We start from the raw sequence: 22,814 nt of genomic DNA on the forward strand, positions 1-22,814 counted from the left end.
TATATCATTATCTATATCATTATCTATATCTATATCTATATCTATATCTATATCTATATCTATATCTTTATCTATATCTATATCTATATCTATACGCACATCTATACATACCAATATAATAATAATAAGATCTTATTTACCCAGGGTAGATTCTTCAGTGTTGCCACTGCTCTACCAGAGGGCCCTGCTATTATTATTACCCTAGCGTTGCCAGGTACCCATTTGTACATCTGGGTCGAGAGGAACATAGTGGGTAAAAACATCTTGTCCAAGGACGTAAGCACTGGATGGGATTCGAACTCGGGTCCTCCGATAGGGAGTCGGGAGTCTTATCCACTATGCCACAGCGCCCCCACAATATATCTATATCTGTATCTATATCTATATTTATATGCACATCTTTACCTATATCAATATCTATATTCATATTTATATCTACATTTTTATCTATCTATATCTACCTACCAATCCTGTATCAATTTCTACATATACACACTTCTGAGTATTTTGTCTTTGTGCGTACACAATACAGAGAGAGAGAGAGAGAGAGAGAGAGGAAGAATTGATAGGTAAATATTGTATATATTTTTCTATTTACATATCCGCCTACATAACATGTAATGTTAAAGTCTAAAGTGTGTCCTCTTTGATAGTGTCCACGTAAACAATCACAGCACATCACTATAACCTGGACAATAGTTTTCATTACTTTGCAGCAAGACGCAAAAAATGTGCTAACAGAGAATCAAAGAAGCAAAAACGAAAAAAAAAAAATAAAGACAGTTGATCGCAGTTGATAAAAACACCACAGCGTACAGTGAAGTGTGTAATAAATCATTGAACATAATGAAGAGTTTGATGGCAAAAGGAATTAACTCCATTCTTGTTTGTTTGAAATGTTTGCGATTGAAGCTGCTAAAAGCATACAAAATATAAGAAAATATGTGTTTGTTTGGTTTGGTTTTTTTTTTTTAGTCAGAACGTCAATAATATTCCTTGGTATACAAAAACTGAGGAATAAATGGAAAGGCTTTATTTTGTTTTATTTAATGATAGATTTACTTTTAATGTTTTAAAAGGGTTCTTAACTCGTCTTGCAATCAAACTCTTCTTATACAGAAAGTAAGATACCTGTTTAAGAGAAGATTTCCCATTTGCAGACAGCACTTCGTGGGGTACTGTGAACAATAGGCGTTTACCGCCATTGCAATGAGTGCTTTCACCACAGATTTACTGGCTTCCCACTATAGAAAAAGAAGACAAAATACATAGACAACAGACATGATACAGGACGAATTACGAAGTAATTACTAAAGTTGTTATTGTCTTTTTTTCCATTGCACACTCTTTCTCTTATCTACCAAAAATCTTTCACTAAAAATGTTCAAGCTCTAGTAAATTGATAAAAACTAAATCTCAGAAATTGAATTCTAGGTTTGGCGTCTCTCGCTAATCATAGCCGAACCCCCATCCCCCACCCACCCCCCCCCCCCAAAAAAAGCGCAATATCTTGTATGATATGGCAACATCTGTTTCCTGAGGAGTGAAGAAAGAAAAATGTTGATGACCAAATCCTTATAAATCCTGAGAAATGAGGGAACATTGCACATGCATTTGGAAAATAGAAGCATGCTTTGACTTTTCGGTAATTACGCCATAGAGACGAATAATCTTTGTACTTTGTGTTTGCAAATAGTGTATAGTTGTGCATTTCCCTATTTGCTTGGTTCTCGGAGGTGTGCAATACTGATGCTATGTGTAGATTAATGTTCATTCTACCTCAGATGGCTACCTGTTCTATAGGTCTCCCTAGAAAAAAAAAAAAGTCTCCTCCATCTGCAGCTGTTACCATTACAAATACAACGGTAACACTTAAAGGGGATGGCTAGTAACTGATCAGTGGGAATCAGTGGGAATGCTGGGGGGATGATTGTTCCAATCCTTGTGGGATTCATTTAAGAGTACATTATGTATCTATTGTTGTGTGAAAATTATATGCTTCAGAATGGTCTCATATTCAAGTAATGTGCAGTTTAAAGGCATAATTTATCATTTGCAGATGAAACAAAAACGCAGCATTAGTGCTGTAAAATATTTCCAAAGTGTGAGTTTGGGATAGAAATAACCACTGTAAAAATTTGAATCTGTATATTCAATGTTAAGTATGGTTAAATAGGCAAAATGCGAACAATAGTTACAATAAAAATGTTGCAAGAAAACCGTCTACAGTTTCCAGGTTAGCATGCCTGTACAGTGACAGGGCCTTAAACTGCACATTACTTAGTACTTGAATATGAGACCGTTCTGAAGCAAATAATTGTCACACAACAATAGATATATAGTGTACTCTTAAATGAATCCCACAAGGATTGGAACAATTCTCCCCCAGCATCCCCACTGATTCCCACTGATCAGTTACTAGCCATCCCCTTTAATAGCTGTCTCTGTTCAACGACAGACTCTTCATTACAATTTGAAAAAAAAAACCAAGTTGGTGGCGCTGCTCCTAAAAATTGGTCATGATATTTAGTCTGCTATTACAGCTGTGATTTGTATAATTGTCAAGTTGTTTTTTCCTGCTACAGGTGCATGAGTAGAAGTCCCCATTGACATATGGCAGCTATGGGGAATAAGTGATCATTAACCTCCCTTTTTTCCTCTTCAGATCTCTGTTGTCATTGGGACGTCTCAAGCGGAAACAGTCCGGATTCACAAATTAATCACCCCATACATCTACAGCCGGGGTGATTTCAACGTTGGAATCAAAAAAAAAAGAACAACAATGACAGCATCAGAATACGCCCTAGTAATTTGAGGTGCTAACGCAATGAAAAGGGTGGCGTGCATGAGCAGGGAGAAGAAAGAGTATATTAACGGCAAGGAAGTGACATTTCTACTAGGGTCTATCAAGAGCCGGAAAATGAAACAGATGTCAGAAATTCGCCTAGAGTGGAAGTTAAGGTGAAATTCCAGGCTGCATTAAAGATGGGTGTAAAGGGATGGTATATAGTTTTGGTTGAGATGAGAATTCAGGTTTTGACTTTTTGGGATGTAATTGAAAACCACTTTCATGAAATATTAAAGAACATGCAATTCTATGAGGAATTGAAAATTCATTCGATGAAAATGACGGAAAATGACGGAATGGCTGAGATATCCAAAACAAAGCAAAACAAAGTGGTCCTAAAAAATGGTGGGACCCACCTCTTATAAGGACCTCTTTGTTGTTGGATATCTCAGCCATTTCAAAACAAAAAAAAAATCATCAAATAAACTTTTAATTTATCTCAGAATTGTACGCTCTTTGATATTTTTGAAAATAGTGTTTAATTATCTCGCAAACAGTTGAAACCTGACCTGAATCCCCACCTCAACCAAAACTTTACCATATTGATCGAGTAGAGTCAAACAAAGGGAAAGTCGCAATTTCAACAGAAAGTTTCACCTGCCGTCATGACAGATTGATATCAGTAACAACCATATAAAAGTAAATGATATGAGGTAACAATTTGCTATGTTCCCTCATCGATCCGGACATAAATCTTAATCAAATACCCTCTGTATTGAAATGTTGTCAAGAAGAAACATTTCAGACTGAATTAAAATCAGGATTGAAAATGGTTGTTTCAATAGCATATCAGCATTGTTGACTTGAAGGGGAAGGCTTCTACTTGCTATGTCATAGAGCAATAACATGAATTTCATTATATATATATATATGAAGAGTTTGTTTGCAAAAACCGATAAGTCCATATTTGTCAAATGGAGATATTTGCGATTAAAGGTCAAGAAAAATAAAGGGAATAATAAGAAAATTTTTGCTTCTTTTGACCATAACTTCAAAAATATACCTTTATATGTAGTGACCAATATATCATTTAAAAGGTATTATTTTGTACTTTATGACAGAGACCGTACTTCAAAATCTTCAAAAATGGACTTATCGGTTTTTGCAAACAAACTCTTCATATATATATATATATATATATATATATATATATATATATAATATATAACATATGACATCTTCATCTGAGCTTACTTGTAACCGTGGTTGAGTAATATCAACAGTCAGTAAAAACTTGTGAAACTCTAAAATTTCATAATTTTCTTACTTCAAGTCCAATATTTTGATGAATTTTGAGATGAACAATTTTGTTCGTTCGTGTTTGCTCAATAATAATTGTTATGGTCAACTCATAAAATAATTTGGAACTTCTGACTGAGAGCTCACCGACTTATAGATAACTGACGCCTTTACAAGTCCCAATAACTATATCACACCCGAAACCGCCTACATCATTCCTGCAACTATGAACATTAACTTTAAAAGCAATTTGGCAATGCACGTATGATTATATCATTTATTACTTGTCAGGTCGTCAAGCTGAGAGGTGAGTTTTGATTTCACGGCCACAACTGCCTGGCCTAACCAATTTGCATACCTCTCTTTTTTTCCTTTAAATTGTTATGCATACATAAAATACACGTGGCCATGGATTCAACTGCTTTCGTTCTCCAGAACTCCAGTTCTGCAAAATCCGAAGTGACCGTGGACTTGAATCGACTTTTATGGCTTTCGCTACTCAATGCTCATATGGGACAAGGACAAGCAAAGTTATTAGCGTAAGGAGAATTATATTGTCTCGGAATAAACGACAAGTAGGCGGTAGCTCCAACGTCCCAATAGTCATGTACATGTGCATACAATGTTAAACAATGTGTCAAAATTGATGTGTTACATTGTACACAACGTTGAAATAATCTATGAGTTTCCTCAGTCACTTTGAGGAACAGTGAAATTCACAACAGTTGTACAAAGAAATGATGATCGTAATAATAGTAATAATAGTAATGATAATAATAATAATAATAATAATAATAATAATAATAATAATAATAATAATAATAATAACAATAATAATAATAATAATAATAATTATAATAATTATAATAATATCAACATCAATAATAATGATGATAATAATAATGGTACTACTTCTACTCCTAACACTACTACTATTGCTAGTGCAAATACTAAATAATAATAACAATAATAATAATATGAATTCAATTCATTTATTTCATTCTCATTTTCTTTCCAACAAAACATAACACGAGGTAAATCAGAAAATCCATCATAAGCATGTATGTATACAGTACAATGTACAACAAACTAATAGAGATGAATCATGTATACATACGGGAAAATACAAAGTTATATTTTGAGGAGAAAAAAAAAGAACTGAGAGGTCCACTAAAAAGCAGTGCTTGTAGATTGTGGACCACTCAAGAATTTCTTCCAAAAATACTTACTTCACATACAATAACAAATACATTACACACAATATTAACACAATATTGAATTGATATCATTATCTGTGAGATTATACACAAACAACAAACAATCCTCTTTTGAAAAAAAAAAGAATAAACAGGGGACGGAAAAGCATTCCATATGGGTAATTAGTACCTGATTCATGTTCCCGGTCAGATAGAAAATGACTCCGTGGTCCAGCTCTGTTGTAATGTCTGCAAAAATGTCAAGGGTTGAAATCACAACAATCTTAAACAATTGCAGAAGAAACTTTTCTATGAGTTACTGAAAGCACTCACATGTTTCTTAGACACGCTGGTTTTGTCGTTAACAATGTAGGACAACCAAGAAATACTCTGCACGAAAAAAAAAAAAAAGAAAGGAAGAAGAGAGAAAAGAAAAAAAAGAAAAACAATCCAATGGGATTTTCTTTATTTTAAAAATTATGGCGGTTAATTAATCAAACATGTCTCGAATTCGAATGGCAAATGCGATTATGATGAATCAAAAAATGTCTGTTCAAGATCAATGTCATTCAATTTAGTGTGTATCAATGACATCATAATCATCACATAAACGCAAACAAGGCAGGGTAAAAAGTGAAATGCATGAGTTGATAAAGCACAACATTATTGTTACGACATCTGAGGAACAAAATAAGTGGAAAGACGTCTTGAAAAGAAAACAGCAAATCCTACTGGTATGAGAAGGTTAAAGGTTATTCATCACCTGTTGCAACTTACACTGGCACTCGCGACCCTCGTAGCCTACGATGCAGGCGCAGCTGCAGTCGGTGCCGCGTACAATGCCGTTCTTGCACTGCCGGTCCACGCATGGAACTTCCGTGACCGTCGGCCGTTTGCGCCCCTGGCCACTAGCAGGACCTGGAGGCGTGGGCAGGTTGGAGCCCAGTACGGATTTCGTGACAGAGGAGTCCGTGACTGCTGGGGCTGACGTCATCGGCAGAGATGTAGGGATGACTTTTATCGAGGAGGAAAAGATATGTAAGCATTAAATTTTTACTAAATAAAGAAATCTCTTTTTGAGACAAGATATTGTTGTATCTTCCAAAGGGGGCTGCTAAAAAAAAAATAAATAAATAAATAAATTTAAAAAAAAAACGAGGGGGATAAAAACTTCATGGAAATGAGGGTCAATGACAGCACATTTTGGATATCTAGGCCTACGTGTCATTTAAAAACATCTTTCTATCAATGTTTTCATTTCAACACTGCAAACAATACATAGGAATTCATGTCAGCATGCAGAGGAAGGGCTCCCTCTATCGACACTTTCATTTTAAAGGTTAGTCATCTACAGGACTGAGCGGCAGACTTACCACATTCTGTAGTATTTTCGTCCCCGGGAGCTGTTGGAAAGTCGAGGGGCAATAAAAGAGTGGCAAAGAATCACATTGAGTATCACTTTACATGAATAAACAGATCTTATTATGTTCTACTCGGCAGTATCAAAATCACTACTGCATAATGATAACAGGCACAGTATCCTACAAACGTGATTATCTGATTTTTCGTGCACGCAATGCTAAGTTTGTTTTCAGCCTAGCAAAACTTTGAATACGACTAGTATCTCTCGTTTCCGATATATTTAAGTCTTGGCTAACAATTTAGGTCAGTAGAATTGATTGTTATCAATTAAGATTCCTTAAGAATTAAATTTTAAGAACTAATATACTTATGGATAGGTACGGGTGGATTATTATAACTTCCCGTTTCCCCCTCCCCCCCCCCCCCCCAAAAAAAAAAAAAAAAAAATCCGAAAACAAGCAGGACTAAGCATTAAAGTGACAATTGAAAATGCAAAATCCAGTAGTTACACGTATAGAAACAAGCGTAACATTAGAATCTGTAAAATTGTCTAAAAAGTACATCACTTTCAATTGGTAGTACGGATGTCCAGTATCAAATAAAAATCGTTTTTTGATTGATTTGATTTGATTTGATTTGATTTGATTTTATTGTTCCACATTTCAAAACATCAAACATGATACGATCGATTGAACATAAGACTGAACATAGCGTCGTAAATTACAAAAAATACAAGAGAAGACAATTTAACAAACATGAAGTGTGGGGACCTACTAAAAAGCAAAGCTTGTAATGTATAGGTCCCTGTATATATGAAAGTGTTGGTCTTCTTAAACAACCTAGAAACGAAAACTATGAAAGGAAGGAAAGGGACGTAAAAGAAAAGAGAGCAAAAAGAGCAAAAGAAAGGAATAAGATATACGAAAGCATAGCGAAATACAAAGTAACCACCTGTAACGCGTTTACAAGACTCCTTGTCACCCGAGCAACACAGTTACGTAACTGTAAGAATGCGCAAAAACGCACATGATACATAATGATTCATTAATTCAGGAATAGCCTTGACATAAATGACTCAGTAATAAAAAAAAAACAAAAGGCAAACATGGAATACATATGATAAACAACGAATCTGATAAAGAAGAGGGAGTTCAAATAAAATTGCATGTTGTATTATTAGATATAAGCCTGCACAAGGGATTTTTTTAGTTTACGTTTAAAACAATTCAATGACAACGATTCAGTAATGTCGGAGTCAAGGCTATTCCAGAATGTTGGACCTGTATGTACTATTGTTTTAAGAGCAAATGCAGTTCTCACGGGAGAAAAGTGAAATGAATTTTCCTGTCTTGTAGGGTAGGAATGTATAACTTTATTTTTTACAAACATGGGAGTGAAAGCATAAGGTAATTCGTCTTTAGTTAACTGGTACATAAATATCCCAAGGGAGTAAGAATATATATCAAAAATCTTTAAGAGGTTATTACTTTTGAACAGAGGGCTTGTCGGTGCTAAATAATTGGTACAATTGATAATCCTTACAGCTCGCTTTTGTATTCTAAAGATAGACTCCAGGCGTATTTTGGAACAATTCCCCCAGGCCAGTATGCTATAATGAAGATACGGCAATAACAAAGTCGAATATAAGGTACGTAATATATATGTGGGGAAAACATGCTTAAGCTTCTGTATAACACCCAAATTTCTTGATAATAACTTACATAAATAATTTGTTTGTTCCTGCCAAGATAATTTACAATCAATTAAAAGACCAAGAAATTTGACTGAATTTGTCTGTTGTAAGTTTACTCCTGTGATTGAAATTGAGCCAGGTAAACAAGTGATTGTATTACTAAACACCATAAAATTAGTTTTGTTTAGATTTAGGGATAATTTGTTACTTTGAATCCAATCATTGACGTGATTCAACTCAGAGTTAAGCATATCAAGTAACTCAGTAGGATTTGTGTGCGTCAAAAAAAGACTTGAATCGTCCGCAAACAAGAGGAAAGAAAGGAGTGCTGACGACCTGGGCAAATCATTTATGTACACAATAAAAAGAAGTGGTCCCAAGAGGGAGCCTTGTGGAACACCACACGTTATATTTGCTGTGCTTGAATCAGAATCATTAATGTGTACAAATTGTGATCGATTTGTGAGGTAATCTCTGAACCACTCCAAGGCGCTGCCACGAATCCCGTAATGAGACAGTTTGTACAGTAATATTTCATGATCAATTGTGTCGAACGCCTTGGAGTGGTCCAGAAAAACTCCAACAGTGTGAGATTTAGCTTCGATAGCTTGAACAACTTTATCTATTAACAACAAAACAGCGTGAGAGGTCGAGTGTTTTTTGCGAAAACCAAATTGAGTGTCTACTAAGATATCATGGTCATTTAAAAACTTGATAGTTCGGGAGTAGACAACTTTTTCAAGTACTTTGGAGAATGATGATAAAAGAGATATAGGTCTATAATTGCCCAGGTCGTCCTGTCTGCCTTTCTTAAAAACAGGAATAATCTTGGCAACTTTCATTTTACTAGGAAAAACACCAGTCATTAAAGACAAATTGAATACATGGGTCAAAGGTGCGGCTACTTCATAAATGATTTGTTTAAGAAGAAACATTGAAATACCATCATAGCCTGAGCTTTGTTTAGCTTTAAAATTATTTACAATATCAATGACATCCAATGCATCTACGGGCGTGAAAAATATAGAACTAGGATTGGGATTCACAAGAAATGAATGAAATGTTTTTTCTGTTAAAGGAATATTTCTGGCCAAATTTGACCCAATATTCACAAAATACGTGTTGAATGCTTCAGCAATACCACGGGAGTCATCAATTATCGTTCCATTTTGTATTATTTTATCGTTGACGGGCAAACCGAAAAAAAAAATCACTGCTTTTTTTATAGGCCTAATCATGCGGAACATGATGTTATGTATAAAGTCAGTGTACCTTCAGTATAAGGACAAAATTAACTCTAATCAGATAGGTTATGCACAGAGCTATAGAACCTTCTGGGTTCTAAACAGATGAACACCACTGCCTATTATAGGCTTTCACTGGTTACGTGTCCGTCTGGAGCGTACTAACTGCGAGTTAACCCCCTATGGGCAGATGACGCAATCTTTTCATAATCATGGATTAAATAAGTTCATATTTGTATTCTCACTAACCTCACTCTGACAATGTGAGAAATGTGGCTGAAAACGAGAGTAGTGCCATTATTGGCAGCTTCCGAAAAAAAAAAAAAAAAATCTACCCGAGAGACAGTGAGAGGGAAAAAATATTTCTATTCATTAAAAGATTCCTCTGGTAATTTTAGAACATTAGTGGTTTGAATCATGGCAAAACCGCAATAGGTCATCGTACCTTTATATTCTCACAGCATAACACTGCCTCTGGTTTCCATAGCGACAGCAACCACGGGGAGGGGGAGGGGAGGGGTCGTGAAAAAAGGGGGCTTGTTCGACTGATTTATCTATACTTGGAAACATCATACTCGATTAATCACAAGATACCCCGTGGAGAAGATGTCAGGAAATAATTAATCATAAGGTCCTACACCTATAAAGTATACCCATGGCATCCTACAATGCATCTTTCGTGCATTGCTATAGTGTCACAGCGACATGGCAGCCAACAATGACTATTATGTTGTACCTTATTGTCACGCATAGAAAACCACGCCTTTGATAGAGAGGCTCAATTATGGGTTGAGGACTATTCTACTGTACCATCAGCGACCAAGTGTCTTATCAAAAAACAAACAGACAAACATTAAACCATAGATCAGGTGCAAGCGAAGAAACAAAAAGTATGAGTGATATCAAAAGTCAAGTATGAATTATATGCGTATATTGTAGTCGTGTTTGCGAATTACAAGTCGCATTATACATTTTTTCTTTCAGCTCAAATTTGGCATGTCCTATGCAATTGTTTCCCGCAGCATAAAGGAGAGGAGTCAGGTATCTATCAATCACTTAATTCTTTCCTTGCCACATCTCTGACAACGGACACCTGCGCAATTGACATTTCTTTCTTTTTTGATATTTTCAGTTCTACAGTTCTAGTACGTTGCCGGAGAGTATCGATTGCCTTAGCAGATAAAAACGGGAGAGCCACGTAGATCATTTTCCAAGAAAATTTTTCATTTATGGGTGTTGAAATGAAAACCACAGCAGCTCCTTGAATACACAGTTTCATATACACAGCGTAAGAACTCAGCCTGTACTCAACTATACCCTGACTATACGCACAGATTGATGCTTTCACGCAGCCGGAAAAGTGGAGACACTGATCGATATTAAGGTCAAAAACATTTTGAATCTCAAGACGAAGAACAATCGATTAAACATAATACTTCGTACTAAATGAAACATTCCTGGGCCCTGTTTTATGAAGAGTTAAAATTGATTATAATAGTTGATTTCAACTGTAAGTCTGTGGCAGCCTGTGTGGTAAGGAGATTTAAAATCAATTATATCTTTTGATAAAACGGGGCCCAGGACATGTAGATATAAGTTGTCACTGTCTGTGACTATAGTTTTACTGTTTGTGTTTTCAACTTTATCTTAGTAAACAATGGAACTGTAATTACACGATACACTGTAAGCTGTAAACTGTAAACACGATATACTGCCATGCACCATGGCTTACGAAGCTGTTTGCACTCGAAATTATATAAATTTGATAACAATGCATTGTCGTTATCATTGTTGTCAACAGTATGACACTCTAATGAATAGACATAGGCCCTACATAATATGTGTACGGCATAATCCGTCACCACTTAGATAAACTTAGCATTAAAGCCTAGAAAGCTATACACATTTAGGTGACTATAACAAGAATCCAAAATGTCATCATTAATAGTCAAAACAAAAGATATCACGTTACGTATAGGCTTAAACATCATTAAAAAAAATGTTTAGGACATCAAAGAAATTTTCATGAAGCTCAGTAATGTAGTATTTGACTGATTTTCTGCGTTTCTGTGCATGCTTGACTGCGTCTGAAACTCAAACTCAATTTCCTTCCAAACTGCAATCATCTGGACATTTTTTGTTTGTTTGTTTGTTTGTTTGTTTGTTTGTTTGTTTGTTTGTTTGTTTGTTTGTTTTTTATATATAGACGTGTGAGAAATTATCAGTGGCATTTCCCGTTTGGAAATCCAAAAATACCAAAATTAGGAAACATGTTTTGCGATTGTATTAGGTATTCTCTATGGAGAATTATAATTTTTTTTTAACACAATGTTTATTTTATCTTATTGTCTTCTTTCAAAGCAAAATGTTTATGAAACCCTTTGGAGCATTTCGTACAAAGCACTTTCTACATTTATTAACATTATCACTTATTGAAGATGTTTATGCATATTGTTCTTTAATGTTAACTAAAATACCGAGATATCTGGATTTCTTCATTATATACCTCTCACCACATATAGTTCTAATAGTGTATGTATTAGTTTACCTTGGTCTAAAACAAATTACTGTAGAAGATCATTCATATAAATCAGCATAATAATGATAATCTTTTGCCTCCTTCAAGATCAAATTAAAACAAAATCCTAAAGGGACATCTTGTCATTTTCGATAAGGTATAGCCAGGGCTCGACACTAACGGTGGCCCGGTGGCCCGGGGCCACCAAAAACGCATGTCGGGCCACCAAAATTTCAGAAATGAAGAATTTGGTGGCCTGATCGGGCCACCAAAAAAGGTCGGATTTTTGCCTTTGGGCCACCAAAAATAAAAGTTAGTGTGGAGCCCTTGTATAGCTAATGGCAAATTATTTATAATCAACGGTCATGATGGCTTATGTTGTATATTCTCTACCGTACTGTATTTACTTCTTCAGTCTACAATTAACAACTCTATCTCTTCTGTCAATGTAATTATGTATTTTGTAAATTGTTTTCAAAACCGGGCGTCATGGATGACCAGATTATTATCATTATTATTATTTTTGCTTCTGATGATGAGGCTACCCGCTGTATTATGATGTATAGAACCATTTATGTTGCACGTATTTACATCTGCTGATTTCTGGCACAGAAATAAAAACAACAATATGTCATTCTCATATTACATTAAACCTTATAATCAAACATTATAAATCATACTTCATTATAAAAAAAAAATATGTTGAAATAAATCATACTATAATATTTAATATTACATGTCATAGTTCATTATATTATCTTTATATTATATTGTTGCATTCACTTACAACAACATGAGGCTTGTCCACAATCATGGAAGTAGTCTCTTCGATTGGCAACGCCTATGATAGCAACTTTGTTTGTGTGATTCCTGCACTTTCTATTGACGATTAAGTGGTTTTCGACTCTCGATCAACACAATCCTGGTTAAATGCATGACAATCAGCCCTCCCCGACACATCACGTTTAGGACAAACTATGAAAATATACCTTGTTATATAGAAGACTTCCGCACAGTGCGATGTTATAAATCACCTCGAGAAGCTCAGGTTTCTCCAACTTTGTAAGGTTCAACAGCAATAAAACAAAAAACTAATAGATGAAACAAAAAGTGAAGGAAGGGACGTACTGCAAACTTGGCACATCTTCGGACAGTTTCGAGGAATTTGCGGGTGTAGTTTACACGTCCATTTGCCGGGCCAGCCCGGTGATTTCCCGCAGAGTGGATGATTGTCCTCACATTTTTCTAAACATTCAAAGACAACAACATCAAAAGATAATTAAAAAAAAATCACTCTTTCGTCATACGCTTGAGCTTTACATAATTTGGTTACGCTTTCATAAACTTGCATACCTCTGTAAGTCGACAAAATTCGCTTAACTCTTTTGGTAAAGGATATAAAAATATTTCTCTCGCAAAAATGATGGGACTTTTCATGTTTTCTTTCGACAATGCCATGCTTGCATATAAACCATCCTATTCCTAAGTGTCGTGAGATAATTCGCTGTCACCCTAATTAACAGTGCATGTAGCCTTATACAACTCCTAGTACATGGCGCAGACAGCAGCATGATAATGCCAAAGATTCTTACATTAGAGTCCATTTACTTACTAACGATGCCAAGAAAATGCAAACAGATAGAAATTGAAAAGACAACTGGGACAAGTCATTTAAGTTATTTAAAAACTGGATTATTTAGTCAATCACATTTGATCTGTATCTTTAACACCACTGAACTTCTAAACCGTTGCCTTCTGATTCAAAGCTACACCTCATGCTGTTTAACGTTGGGCGGTCTGGAATGTGGATTTTTACAAGCCTCCATATTATATTCTTCCACGTCACTGTCTACAGGCTAACGTTACTAGATCAATTCAACAAGATTTGGTTACAGAACTTCTCAGTGCAACCATGCAACACAATGTAGCATTTGATTTGGACCTCCTTTAGCTCGGAAAATTGGCCGTATCTCAAGTATCGGTTCATTCTTTACATCCTGAATAGAGGGATTGTAAAAAGACGAAGGGGGGGGGGGGGGTATAGGGTGGGTTGTGTGTATGTGTGCGTGTGGTTTTGTTTTGGTCATTTTTTTTGGGGGGGGGGTAGTAAGAATACATTCACTAATGTGACTCTTAACTCCAAATCGCACAGAAAGGCAGAGAATAAATATTCAGTAAATCCAAAAGCCCAGACTCAAAACTGTCGGCAAAGATTAACACAACTGAAATGAATTTGCACTGTTCACCGCTGTGTTGTTTATGCATTCACGGGAACAGTGCGCAACTATAGTAGTCAAGTGATTGTAAAACTGACAGATCTGCGTAATAATTCTTCTAGCGGCCAGGCATCTGAAGTGACTCTTGAGATTCAAAATACACTAGCATTATACCTCATATTGGTCGTCAGCGCGGATACATGGACTATTAACATTATTACAGTGTGTATAGAAAGACAGGGTTGTTGGAACCTAGTACTTTTTCCCCTTTATTGGTGTACTTGCCAAAGTCCGTGGTGTTAAAGAAGAATGGAGTCAAACGCATAGACGTGCATGCGTAAAATTCTCACACTATATCACACGTGGTAACATTTAAAATGACGTACTTGAACAATCGGTCCCGAAATAACCACTGGGACAGGTACAAGTGCAGTTATTTTCGTTCAGCACACCGCCGCAGTGACAGACCTGTTTGCATTCTGTGAAAAACAACAACAACAACGACAATAACATAAATAAGCATGCGCGTTATTGCTGCTTGCCATGGTATTCGACGCTTCGAGTAAAACGCTCAGTCATACATGTTCAAATTGTTTAAATTGACCTTACTCAACAGGTAGAGCAAAACTATTATTACTGTAAAACCATTTTAAAAGTGGTATAAGTCTGATTAAACTTAGACAACAGAAGAAAAAAGCTTAGCGCAATGCTCAAGTTTTTCACGTTTTTTTTTTTCCTTGCAGCGATTTCAGCCATAAAGGTATTTGAAAAACAATTTGATGAGGTAATAATCATCGCTCTACAAGTCCCTTTAAAGTGCTCATAAATCTGCAAAATAAAACAACAACTCATTCCCTTTTTGAAATGAGGAAAAATGAATGCAGAGAGGTAATAACTTACAATAGTGACTAAAAAGGTAAAAGGAAGTCAATAGTGTCTTAATCGGGTGATGTTCGTTCATACGCCGAAAGCTCGTTAATCCAAAAATGATAATAAGGTTCGTCATTCCGAAGGTCCGACCATCCGAAAATGAAATGAGGTTCGTTAATCCGAAAATCAATGAAAGGCAAGTACTTCGGAATTGCGAACCTTATTCATAGTTTTCGGATAAACGAACCCTCGGATTAACAAACATTACCCGATAAATCATCGACCATGTCACGGTCTCATTCCATTTGCATAAAGTAGTTGATTGCGACCGATAGCAAAACCGATAGAAAACGTGAGAAACTTTCAGATTTTACAGCATTCTTATTTGCATTCTTCAGATTGTAATGAAATTGGTTTCACTGATTTTATCTTTTTCACTGTCTTGTGCATAAAGCGCCTTTTTATTTTGAGGAACGCTACAAGTACAAAAGTGAAGTGGATGAGGTATTGATACAGGCCTAAACCCATTTGCTGTATGGTATGGAATGCACTTCGTTTCTAACATAAGAAATGACCCGGTCTTGAAAAGAGCAATAAAGTAATTTACCGAATAAGTGTATATGTTAAGAGATCAATAACGCAAAAGTATCGCATTTTATGAGTGCTGTTATCTATAATGGATTCAGTAACAAACAAGTTAGATATATAAAAAGCAATCAAGGTACTTAATTAGCAATTCCAAAAGAACTCTAAATAAAAAATGAAAGAAACAGAGAAACAATTCCGAAAAGAAAACAATTAAAGGACAAAACATTAAAACAATCTCTAATCTTAAAATGCAATTTATGGTTTAAAGAGTTTCACTTTATGCGTATCTGTAACAAGCACGGGTAAATTAATAAAACTTCCCGCAATCATGATAAAATAATATTCACAAGACTCTAAACCATACAAACATTTTTGAACGAAGATGGTCAAGTTAACTGCGCGCAAGATTATAAAGATAAAATTCTGCATCTTAAACGAAGTACGTAGGGCCTCCATTTCCCCTTGCAATGTCCCGCTCATCCGTACCTTTAAGAGTGTGTCAGAAATGTTGAACTCCACAGCGTTCCCTCACATCCGCAAAAAAATAGTCCCCCATGACGCTATTTTTACATATTTTGGTGCTTACCTCTATTCCGAGACTGGACTGTAGGAAACAACCTCGGTATTGAAACAAATTCTCCTCTCCTCCTACGTAATTATCTTCTATTCCCTGGCATTGATTTATCAAAGAACAAAATAACGCCCCCTCCTCCCGAATCTGTTTTTCCCCCGGCCCCTAACTTCCTCTCGGATGGAAAGAGTGCTTGGATACTGATGGCGGTACGTCAGTCCCCGTACCCTTGTATTTAACAGGCCATGCATGTTATTTTTATATTGTGTGTGTGTTTTTTTAATCCTCTGGCCATAATGACTCACTGCCAATAATCAGGGTTGTGATGAAAGAGAATTAACTGTCGGACGATAAATAATACAAAGATGAGTAATGCACTGATTTAACAAATATTCTCTTAATCCAATCATGATGTGTGCTCATGATTGAGAAGTTACCAAAAAATTCTGATGATTTGAAAAAAAAAAAAGTTGAATGAATGTGGCATGGTCTTACTTGCCTATTCTTTTTTTTTTTTACTCTGCAGTAAAACGAGATGGCAGCCGTTATTTAACGTATATTCAGGCATATATTGGAAAAAATGAATAAGAGTATATATAATTATCATTATTTCGTGCACTCTAAGGGGGAAAGGTTTTTGAGGTTAGCATACATTGGAAAGGAAGACAAAACAAATTATATTTTCGTCACCAGAAAGGAATAAAAGCCTACTTACCGCATGTAGATCCAGGCGATGCTGTGCAGTTTTCTGAAATGGAATTGGAATTGGAAATGAAAAGTGATGAGAACCACCGAAATGATTGTTACGCAACTGACGGTGATGTGGTTGCCGTGAGAATTCATACAACCCAACTTGTGCATCACGGCAACAATTGGGAAGAGATAAAGAAAAGCCATCCGCAAGACAGTGTCTGTCTGACATAATTATAAGAACTCATCAGCTCCAAAGGTTTTCATCACACACAAATGCACACACACACACACACACACACACGCACACACACGCATATATATTTATCTACTGATTTAAGTATTCATTTCTCTATTTGATAATTTATTTTTCTATTCATGTTATATATAGAGAGAGATTGACAAATGAATAGATTTCTTTTCTATTTTCCATTTTCAAACCTCTCCCTTAAAGCGCATAGAGGCACTACGGTAGTGATATGCGCTATATAAGCACTGTATTATTATTATTATTATTATTATTATTATTATTATTATTATTATTATTATTATTATTATTATCATTATTATTAGATAAGAAATCGCACTTTCAAACCTGTCTAAATTTGTTGAATATGCCCTTCGTCTTCGATATTTAGAGCTGAATATTGTTATGAGTTTGAGACTTAATAGTATAACACTGCGTTGTATATCTTATAATATACTGAGTACGTCTAAAGTTTTAGAACGCTGGGTGACAAAATTATCTCATGTCTCATCACGTTAACTAATAATCTTAAGATGGCATAGCGCAGCTCGTCAGGGTACGAGGCGGGTGCGTCTACGGGTCTCGCGTCATTTTGCGGTAAGCCTAGCTGCTTCTTGGCGGAAACGTAGAAAATTACCGGAGTGCGCAATTACTTCCGGTGCAAAGGGGTGAGAACCTTGCTCCTTCGTAAATGACTTCTAGCTTGCGTCCCTCCCTCCCTCTTCTCCTTTCTCTTATCGCTACAAACTTAAGGAACTTATCTTTACGGTGCAACGGAGTCAAATATCCCAATTACGGCACTTCGTACACTTCATGTACGACACTTACTGTGATGAACGCTTAACACGGAGTTGCGAAAAAATTGTGTATCCTTTTGCTTATCAATGCACCCCGCCTTTAATGTTCTGATTAGTCACTATTACCAGGGAGGTGAGAGGACTCCAAGGTGCGCTGTTACATTACTTCATCGTCTTGAGAACGTCATTTTTTATGTTGCATTGACGCATTGCAGAAGGCCAGCCTCACACCATCAATATCAGTTTCCGATTGACATTGGCTGTTTGAATTGACACTATCATCAATATGTCACAACTATGTCATGGTTATGAATACTATTATCAATGAGCAGAAGAATCAGCGTGTTGTGCACCTTCTGCTTGCATTGATACTCATTCCGTTTTATGTGTTATGCGCAAAATATACACATACACGCAGCGGCAAGTAAGTCTTGCAGAGCAGGTAATATATTACCGGTATTCTCACAAATAGCTTCAGTTGATTAATTCATTTATTTGTTTATTTTCACTGAATTAAACATGCATACATAATGTAACAATAAGACGAACAAATATGACATGGCAATGTGAGAAAACAAAGCTATTAAATGAAGGTGTTAATGAGAAGGTAATGGGGCTTTTTTGAATAACTTCGGGAAAGTAAATACAGTGCATTTTCTTTTCTTTCAATTAACTATATGGTTGACAATTCATAGCTATGAATACTGGACTTCAAATGTCGCTTCATGCCACAGGCTGAATTCAGGCCACTATACCAAGCACAGCGATGAAAATGATTGGGCAGCTTGACCTAAGTTTAAGCTACTTTTCAAAACCAAATGGAACAAAGAAACAAAACAAACAGCAAGGATGCTGAGACACGCACAGGCATTACTCGGTGCTTGAGGGCGGCAATACTCATTGTGACGAAACATGTATGTTTGTACTGAGCAGATGGATTCTAGGCACCATCCCTGCAGGCACATGCTATATGACTTTAGGTATACATGGTGAATTATGATCACACAATGGCTTTATGTACGAAGCAATGTCTGCAAAGTACGAAGCAATGTCTGCAAGGTTGCCGTACAAGGTAATGAAGATCACAATAATGATGATGATGATGATAATAATGATAATGATAATAGTAATAATAGAAATTGATAAATAATAATAATAAGTATCATTATTATTATTATTATCATTATTATGATAATAATAATTATTATTATCATCATCATCATCATCAGCATTATCATTATAATCATTATCATTACTATTATCTTTATCCTTATTAATGATAAACTGATAAATATAATAATAATACAGGTTCCATGACATTTGCTCCTGCGACAATTGCTCCCATGAAATATATGTAGGCTAAGCCCAACATAAAACCAACTCAAACACATAACCCTCACCCTAATCCTAATCCTCACATTAAAATAAACCTGAAACCCTATCACAACCCTAACCCTAACCCTAAGTCCTTGGAGAAAATAAGACCGGAGCAATTGTCGCAGGAGCAAATGTCGTGTCACCAATAATACATCATCATAATAGTAATGAGACACACATTGTAATTCATTGGCCGATTGCTGTCAAATTTGAAGTCTAATTTTGAATAGGAAATGGTTAACGCAAGGGCGTGTCCGACAGAACAGTATATGCACATACAATTTAGTCATTATATGCCTTAACTTTGTTCAAAGTTTCTTCAACGTTTTAGGGTTTATCTTAAGCTAAAAGATTAACAAGCAGCTCTAGAATGATAACATTAATCAACTTTGATATCTGGTATGTTAACCCATAAGCCACAATCACCTGCGTTTTTTGTTTGTTTGTTTTTTAGCGCATCGAGGGCCGTTCAATTTTATCGATGATCATATAAAAATTGAGATATCATAAATTCTCAATACAGTAGAGAACTATTTACTAAGTACAGAGAAAGAGCGAATGAGCGTGAAACTTGTATACCCCTTTCAAAGTCCCTATTGTCAACTCCATTGTGTTTCGAGCGTGTGTCAGAAACGACCATGAGCGTTTTGTGCCTGTGCCAAAATTGTTTTATCATTATAGGATAGAGAGAAGGGCAAGGGAGAGGGGAAAGAGTGGTGAGTGGGGGTCCCGCGCCCTTTCTTTCCTCTCTGGGCATTCGTCTAGCCAAGCCCCTTCCTCCTCTTCCAGACTTGACAACGAAGCAAATCTGGCACAAGAAAAAAAAAGTGTGTGTCCCACATATAAGAATGGATGTCAGTCGTTTTCTTGAGGGGTACAGATATACGAGAGCGCGCTTTAGCAGAACAGTTGGCCTCAACCCAATCACGTGTGCTATTGTTGAGGAGACAGCGAGTACTGAAAGGTCCCCCGGTCGTTGCTTCCTTTGCTAGAGCAGCTGTCAATGCGGCGGGAAATAGAGATGTGTGACATCATACAGGGGGTATCCAACTTGTTTTAATAGATCCCGTACTGTCCGATGGGAACACAGAGTTTGTGTTGCCAAATGCCAGCGGTCACCTTTTGTCTTCTACAGGGCCTGATTCAAAGAGGTAAATGAGCAATTACGGCCTACGCTAAAAACAACAACCTTTCAAAGTCTGTATGTCTCATATCCCTCAATTATTGCGTCAATTTGAAGAAAAACAAAAAAATGGCTACCTTGAAAACATAATTTCAACCCGTAATCAAAGTAGGGCCTACGCGGAACTCAGCGGTAATGTGCCAACGTTCAAAATCAGACGGGTTTCTTAATAGTGCAGCATGCAACTTCATAGCTTCATGGCGCTCATATTAATCGTTTCGTCTCCATTATTATGGTTGATACTCAATAGATCTTTTTTTATATATTAGCATCTTGAAAAGCTGAAAGAACCGTAACCACCTCTGAATTGAAAACAATCTACATTTTGGAGTTGACTTGGATAATTTTAGTAAAATCAAACAAACGAAATAGTGTAAAAAGGGAGTGACATGAAATTACAAAGTAACATTTCGCTAGAAACGTGATATCGGTCAGGGTTACATAACATAAATGGAATTTAGATAAAGCAATACTGCCGACACCTTATACGAAACTTCCCTACACCCGCACATTCATCTTCATTAGATGTTGAAAATCTGATATGAAATCAAGAAGAAGAAATTTATATTTTCCATATCATATTGCTATAGAACTGAAACGACTCGCGTAAAACAGAGATGTGATGATTTCACGACACCTTTTGCACATATTACCAGGGGGAAAATGTGAGGCAACGACATCATTATACCTTTTCTATTTTTCATAACCGTGACCGATATGACAAGTTCTCTAAAGAAATGTCAAACTTCGAAATTCTTATTTCTGGTCTGATTTTAGTGAAGTCTCACGTTCTCTTTGCTTGACTTTCACAACTCTTCTTAAGTAAGTCTACTTTAACACTGTGAGGTGTTTCCCCTTAAGACCAGACCCCATTCAAAATCTCTTAACCGCTTTAATGCTTGCGTTCGAAAGCTACTTCGCAATCAGCTCTCGGCGGAGGACTGAATTCCCGCCAAGTGAAGCAACGCGAAACTTGGCAAGCTATCGTTCAATCATTCATATTTTCACACCATCTACCACTCTAACGTTTAACGATGTTTGGCAGTGGCGATAGTGAAAATTTAATCGGGGCTTGGAAAGTTTGGAGACCACAGCTTTTACGTGCCAGCGTCTCTTACAAAATGGGTTTGCATTTATATTAATGGAGGTCACATGCTGAATCATTGCACGGTCATTATTCAATTCAAATGATGTTTAAGGTATTTGTCTTACGACAGACGAGATAACGTTGTATCTTGAAACTATATAGCAGAATCAATGAGCACTTCTCTTTCTCATTGCTCAAATGAGTTTATCATCTTATTCTCTGAAGGTAATCTAGGGGTTTTCCCTTTTTCGCTTTCTTGAGACATGCGTGAGGTACTGTTCATGCCAATGGGGTACCAAGTGATACCTCGACCTCGTTCACACCTTATAAGGATGCTGACATGGCACTGGCTACAACCCAGTCCCTCTAGGCTGTGGTGATATTAACCCTTTGTGTGCAGGGGCTTTGGATTGCGTGTACAACGCTTTGGGGTTTTCTGTGCCAATCTGTACTCCCCGCACACGCAGGGTTAATAATGAACGGCATGTCAGTAACGTTGTGTGTGGCATGTTTCCGCACACATTGCGTTACTACACAAACTTTGGCAATTAACCTATCGAAAAACGCAATAACGGCTGCTGTCTAGGCAACAGCTCTCACTGGGTTGTTGTATGGTTGCCATGGAAGCGCTTATTCGCTTGATTTCCATGATCGTAATCCATTTTGGTGGCGTCTCGGAATTTATGATCCTTATCTAAAACATCATTCGAGGCACGTCTGTCGATAATATTATTATAGTTGTGTTACGTGGTGGTTGTGATTCAGGCTCGTATCAGACTATGAGCTGGAATCATTATAGGGCGTAATTCCAAGTTGATTATGACAGGAATGTAGTCCTAGCCAATTCGTCTCTTGGCTCTCTCCACTTCTCTTCCGTGAAAGAAAAAGAAGGTACACTGCAAAAAGTCCGGTGTTAAAAATGAAACACGGAACTGGTGTTAAATTCCCGGTGCTCATTTATGGTGTTACATTAACACCTCAGGGTGTTATTTGAAAATATTAAGTTGTGTTTTGAATTGTTTCTTAGTTACTTTTCTACTTGTTGATTTTGAACGTCAACAAGACGATCAAGAATTTTCCGATAAAGT

General features: G+C 36.4%; 1 protein-coding gene across 1 annotated transcript in view; it reads right to left on the reverse strand.

Moving 5' to 3' along the window:
- Nucleotides 1–22,814, reverse strand: part of LOC140232841 (uncharacterized) — a 54,709-nt gene that overhangs the window by 10,357 nt on the left and 21,538 nt on the right. Inside the window, exons 5-11 of the mRNA XM_072312955.1 lie at nt 17,061–17,093; nt 14,703–14,795; nt 13,229–13,345; nt 6,657–6,686; nt 6,061–6,297; nt 5,474–5,532; nt 1,132–1,244 (exon numbers count right to left, since the gene is read on the reverse strand). Of these exons, the coding sequence (XP_072169056.1) occupies nt 1,132–1,244; nt 5,474–5,532; nt 6,061–6,297; nt 6,657–6,686; nt 13,229–13,345; nt 14,703–14,795; nt 17,061–17,093 (682 nt within the window). The remainder of the gene's footprint in view (nt 1–1,131; nt 1,245–5,473; nt 5,533–6,060; nt 6,298–6,656; nt 6,687–13,228; nt 13,346–14,702; nt 14,796–17,060; nt 17,094–22,814) is intronic.

The sequence above is a fragment of the Diadema setosum genome, chromosome 9 (assembly GCF_964275005.1).
Source record: "Diadema setosum chromosome 9, eeDiaSeto1, whole genome shotgun sequence".
Lineage (NCBI taxonomy): Eukaryota > Metazoa > Echinodermata > Echinoidea > Diadematoida > Diadematidae > Diadema > Diadema setosum.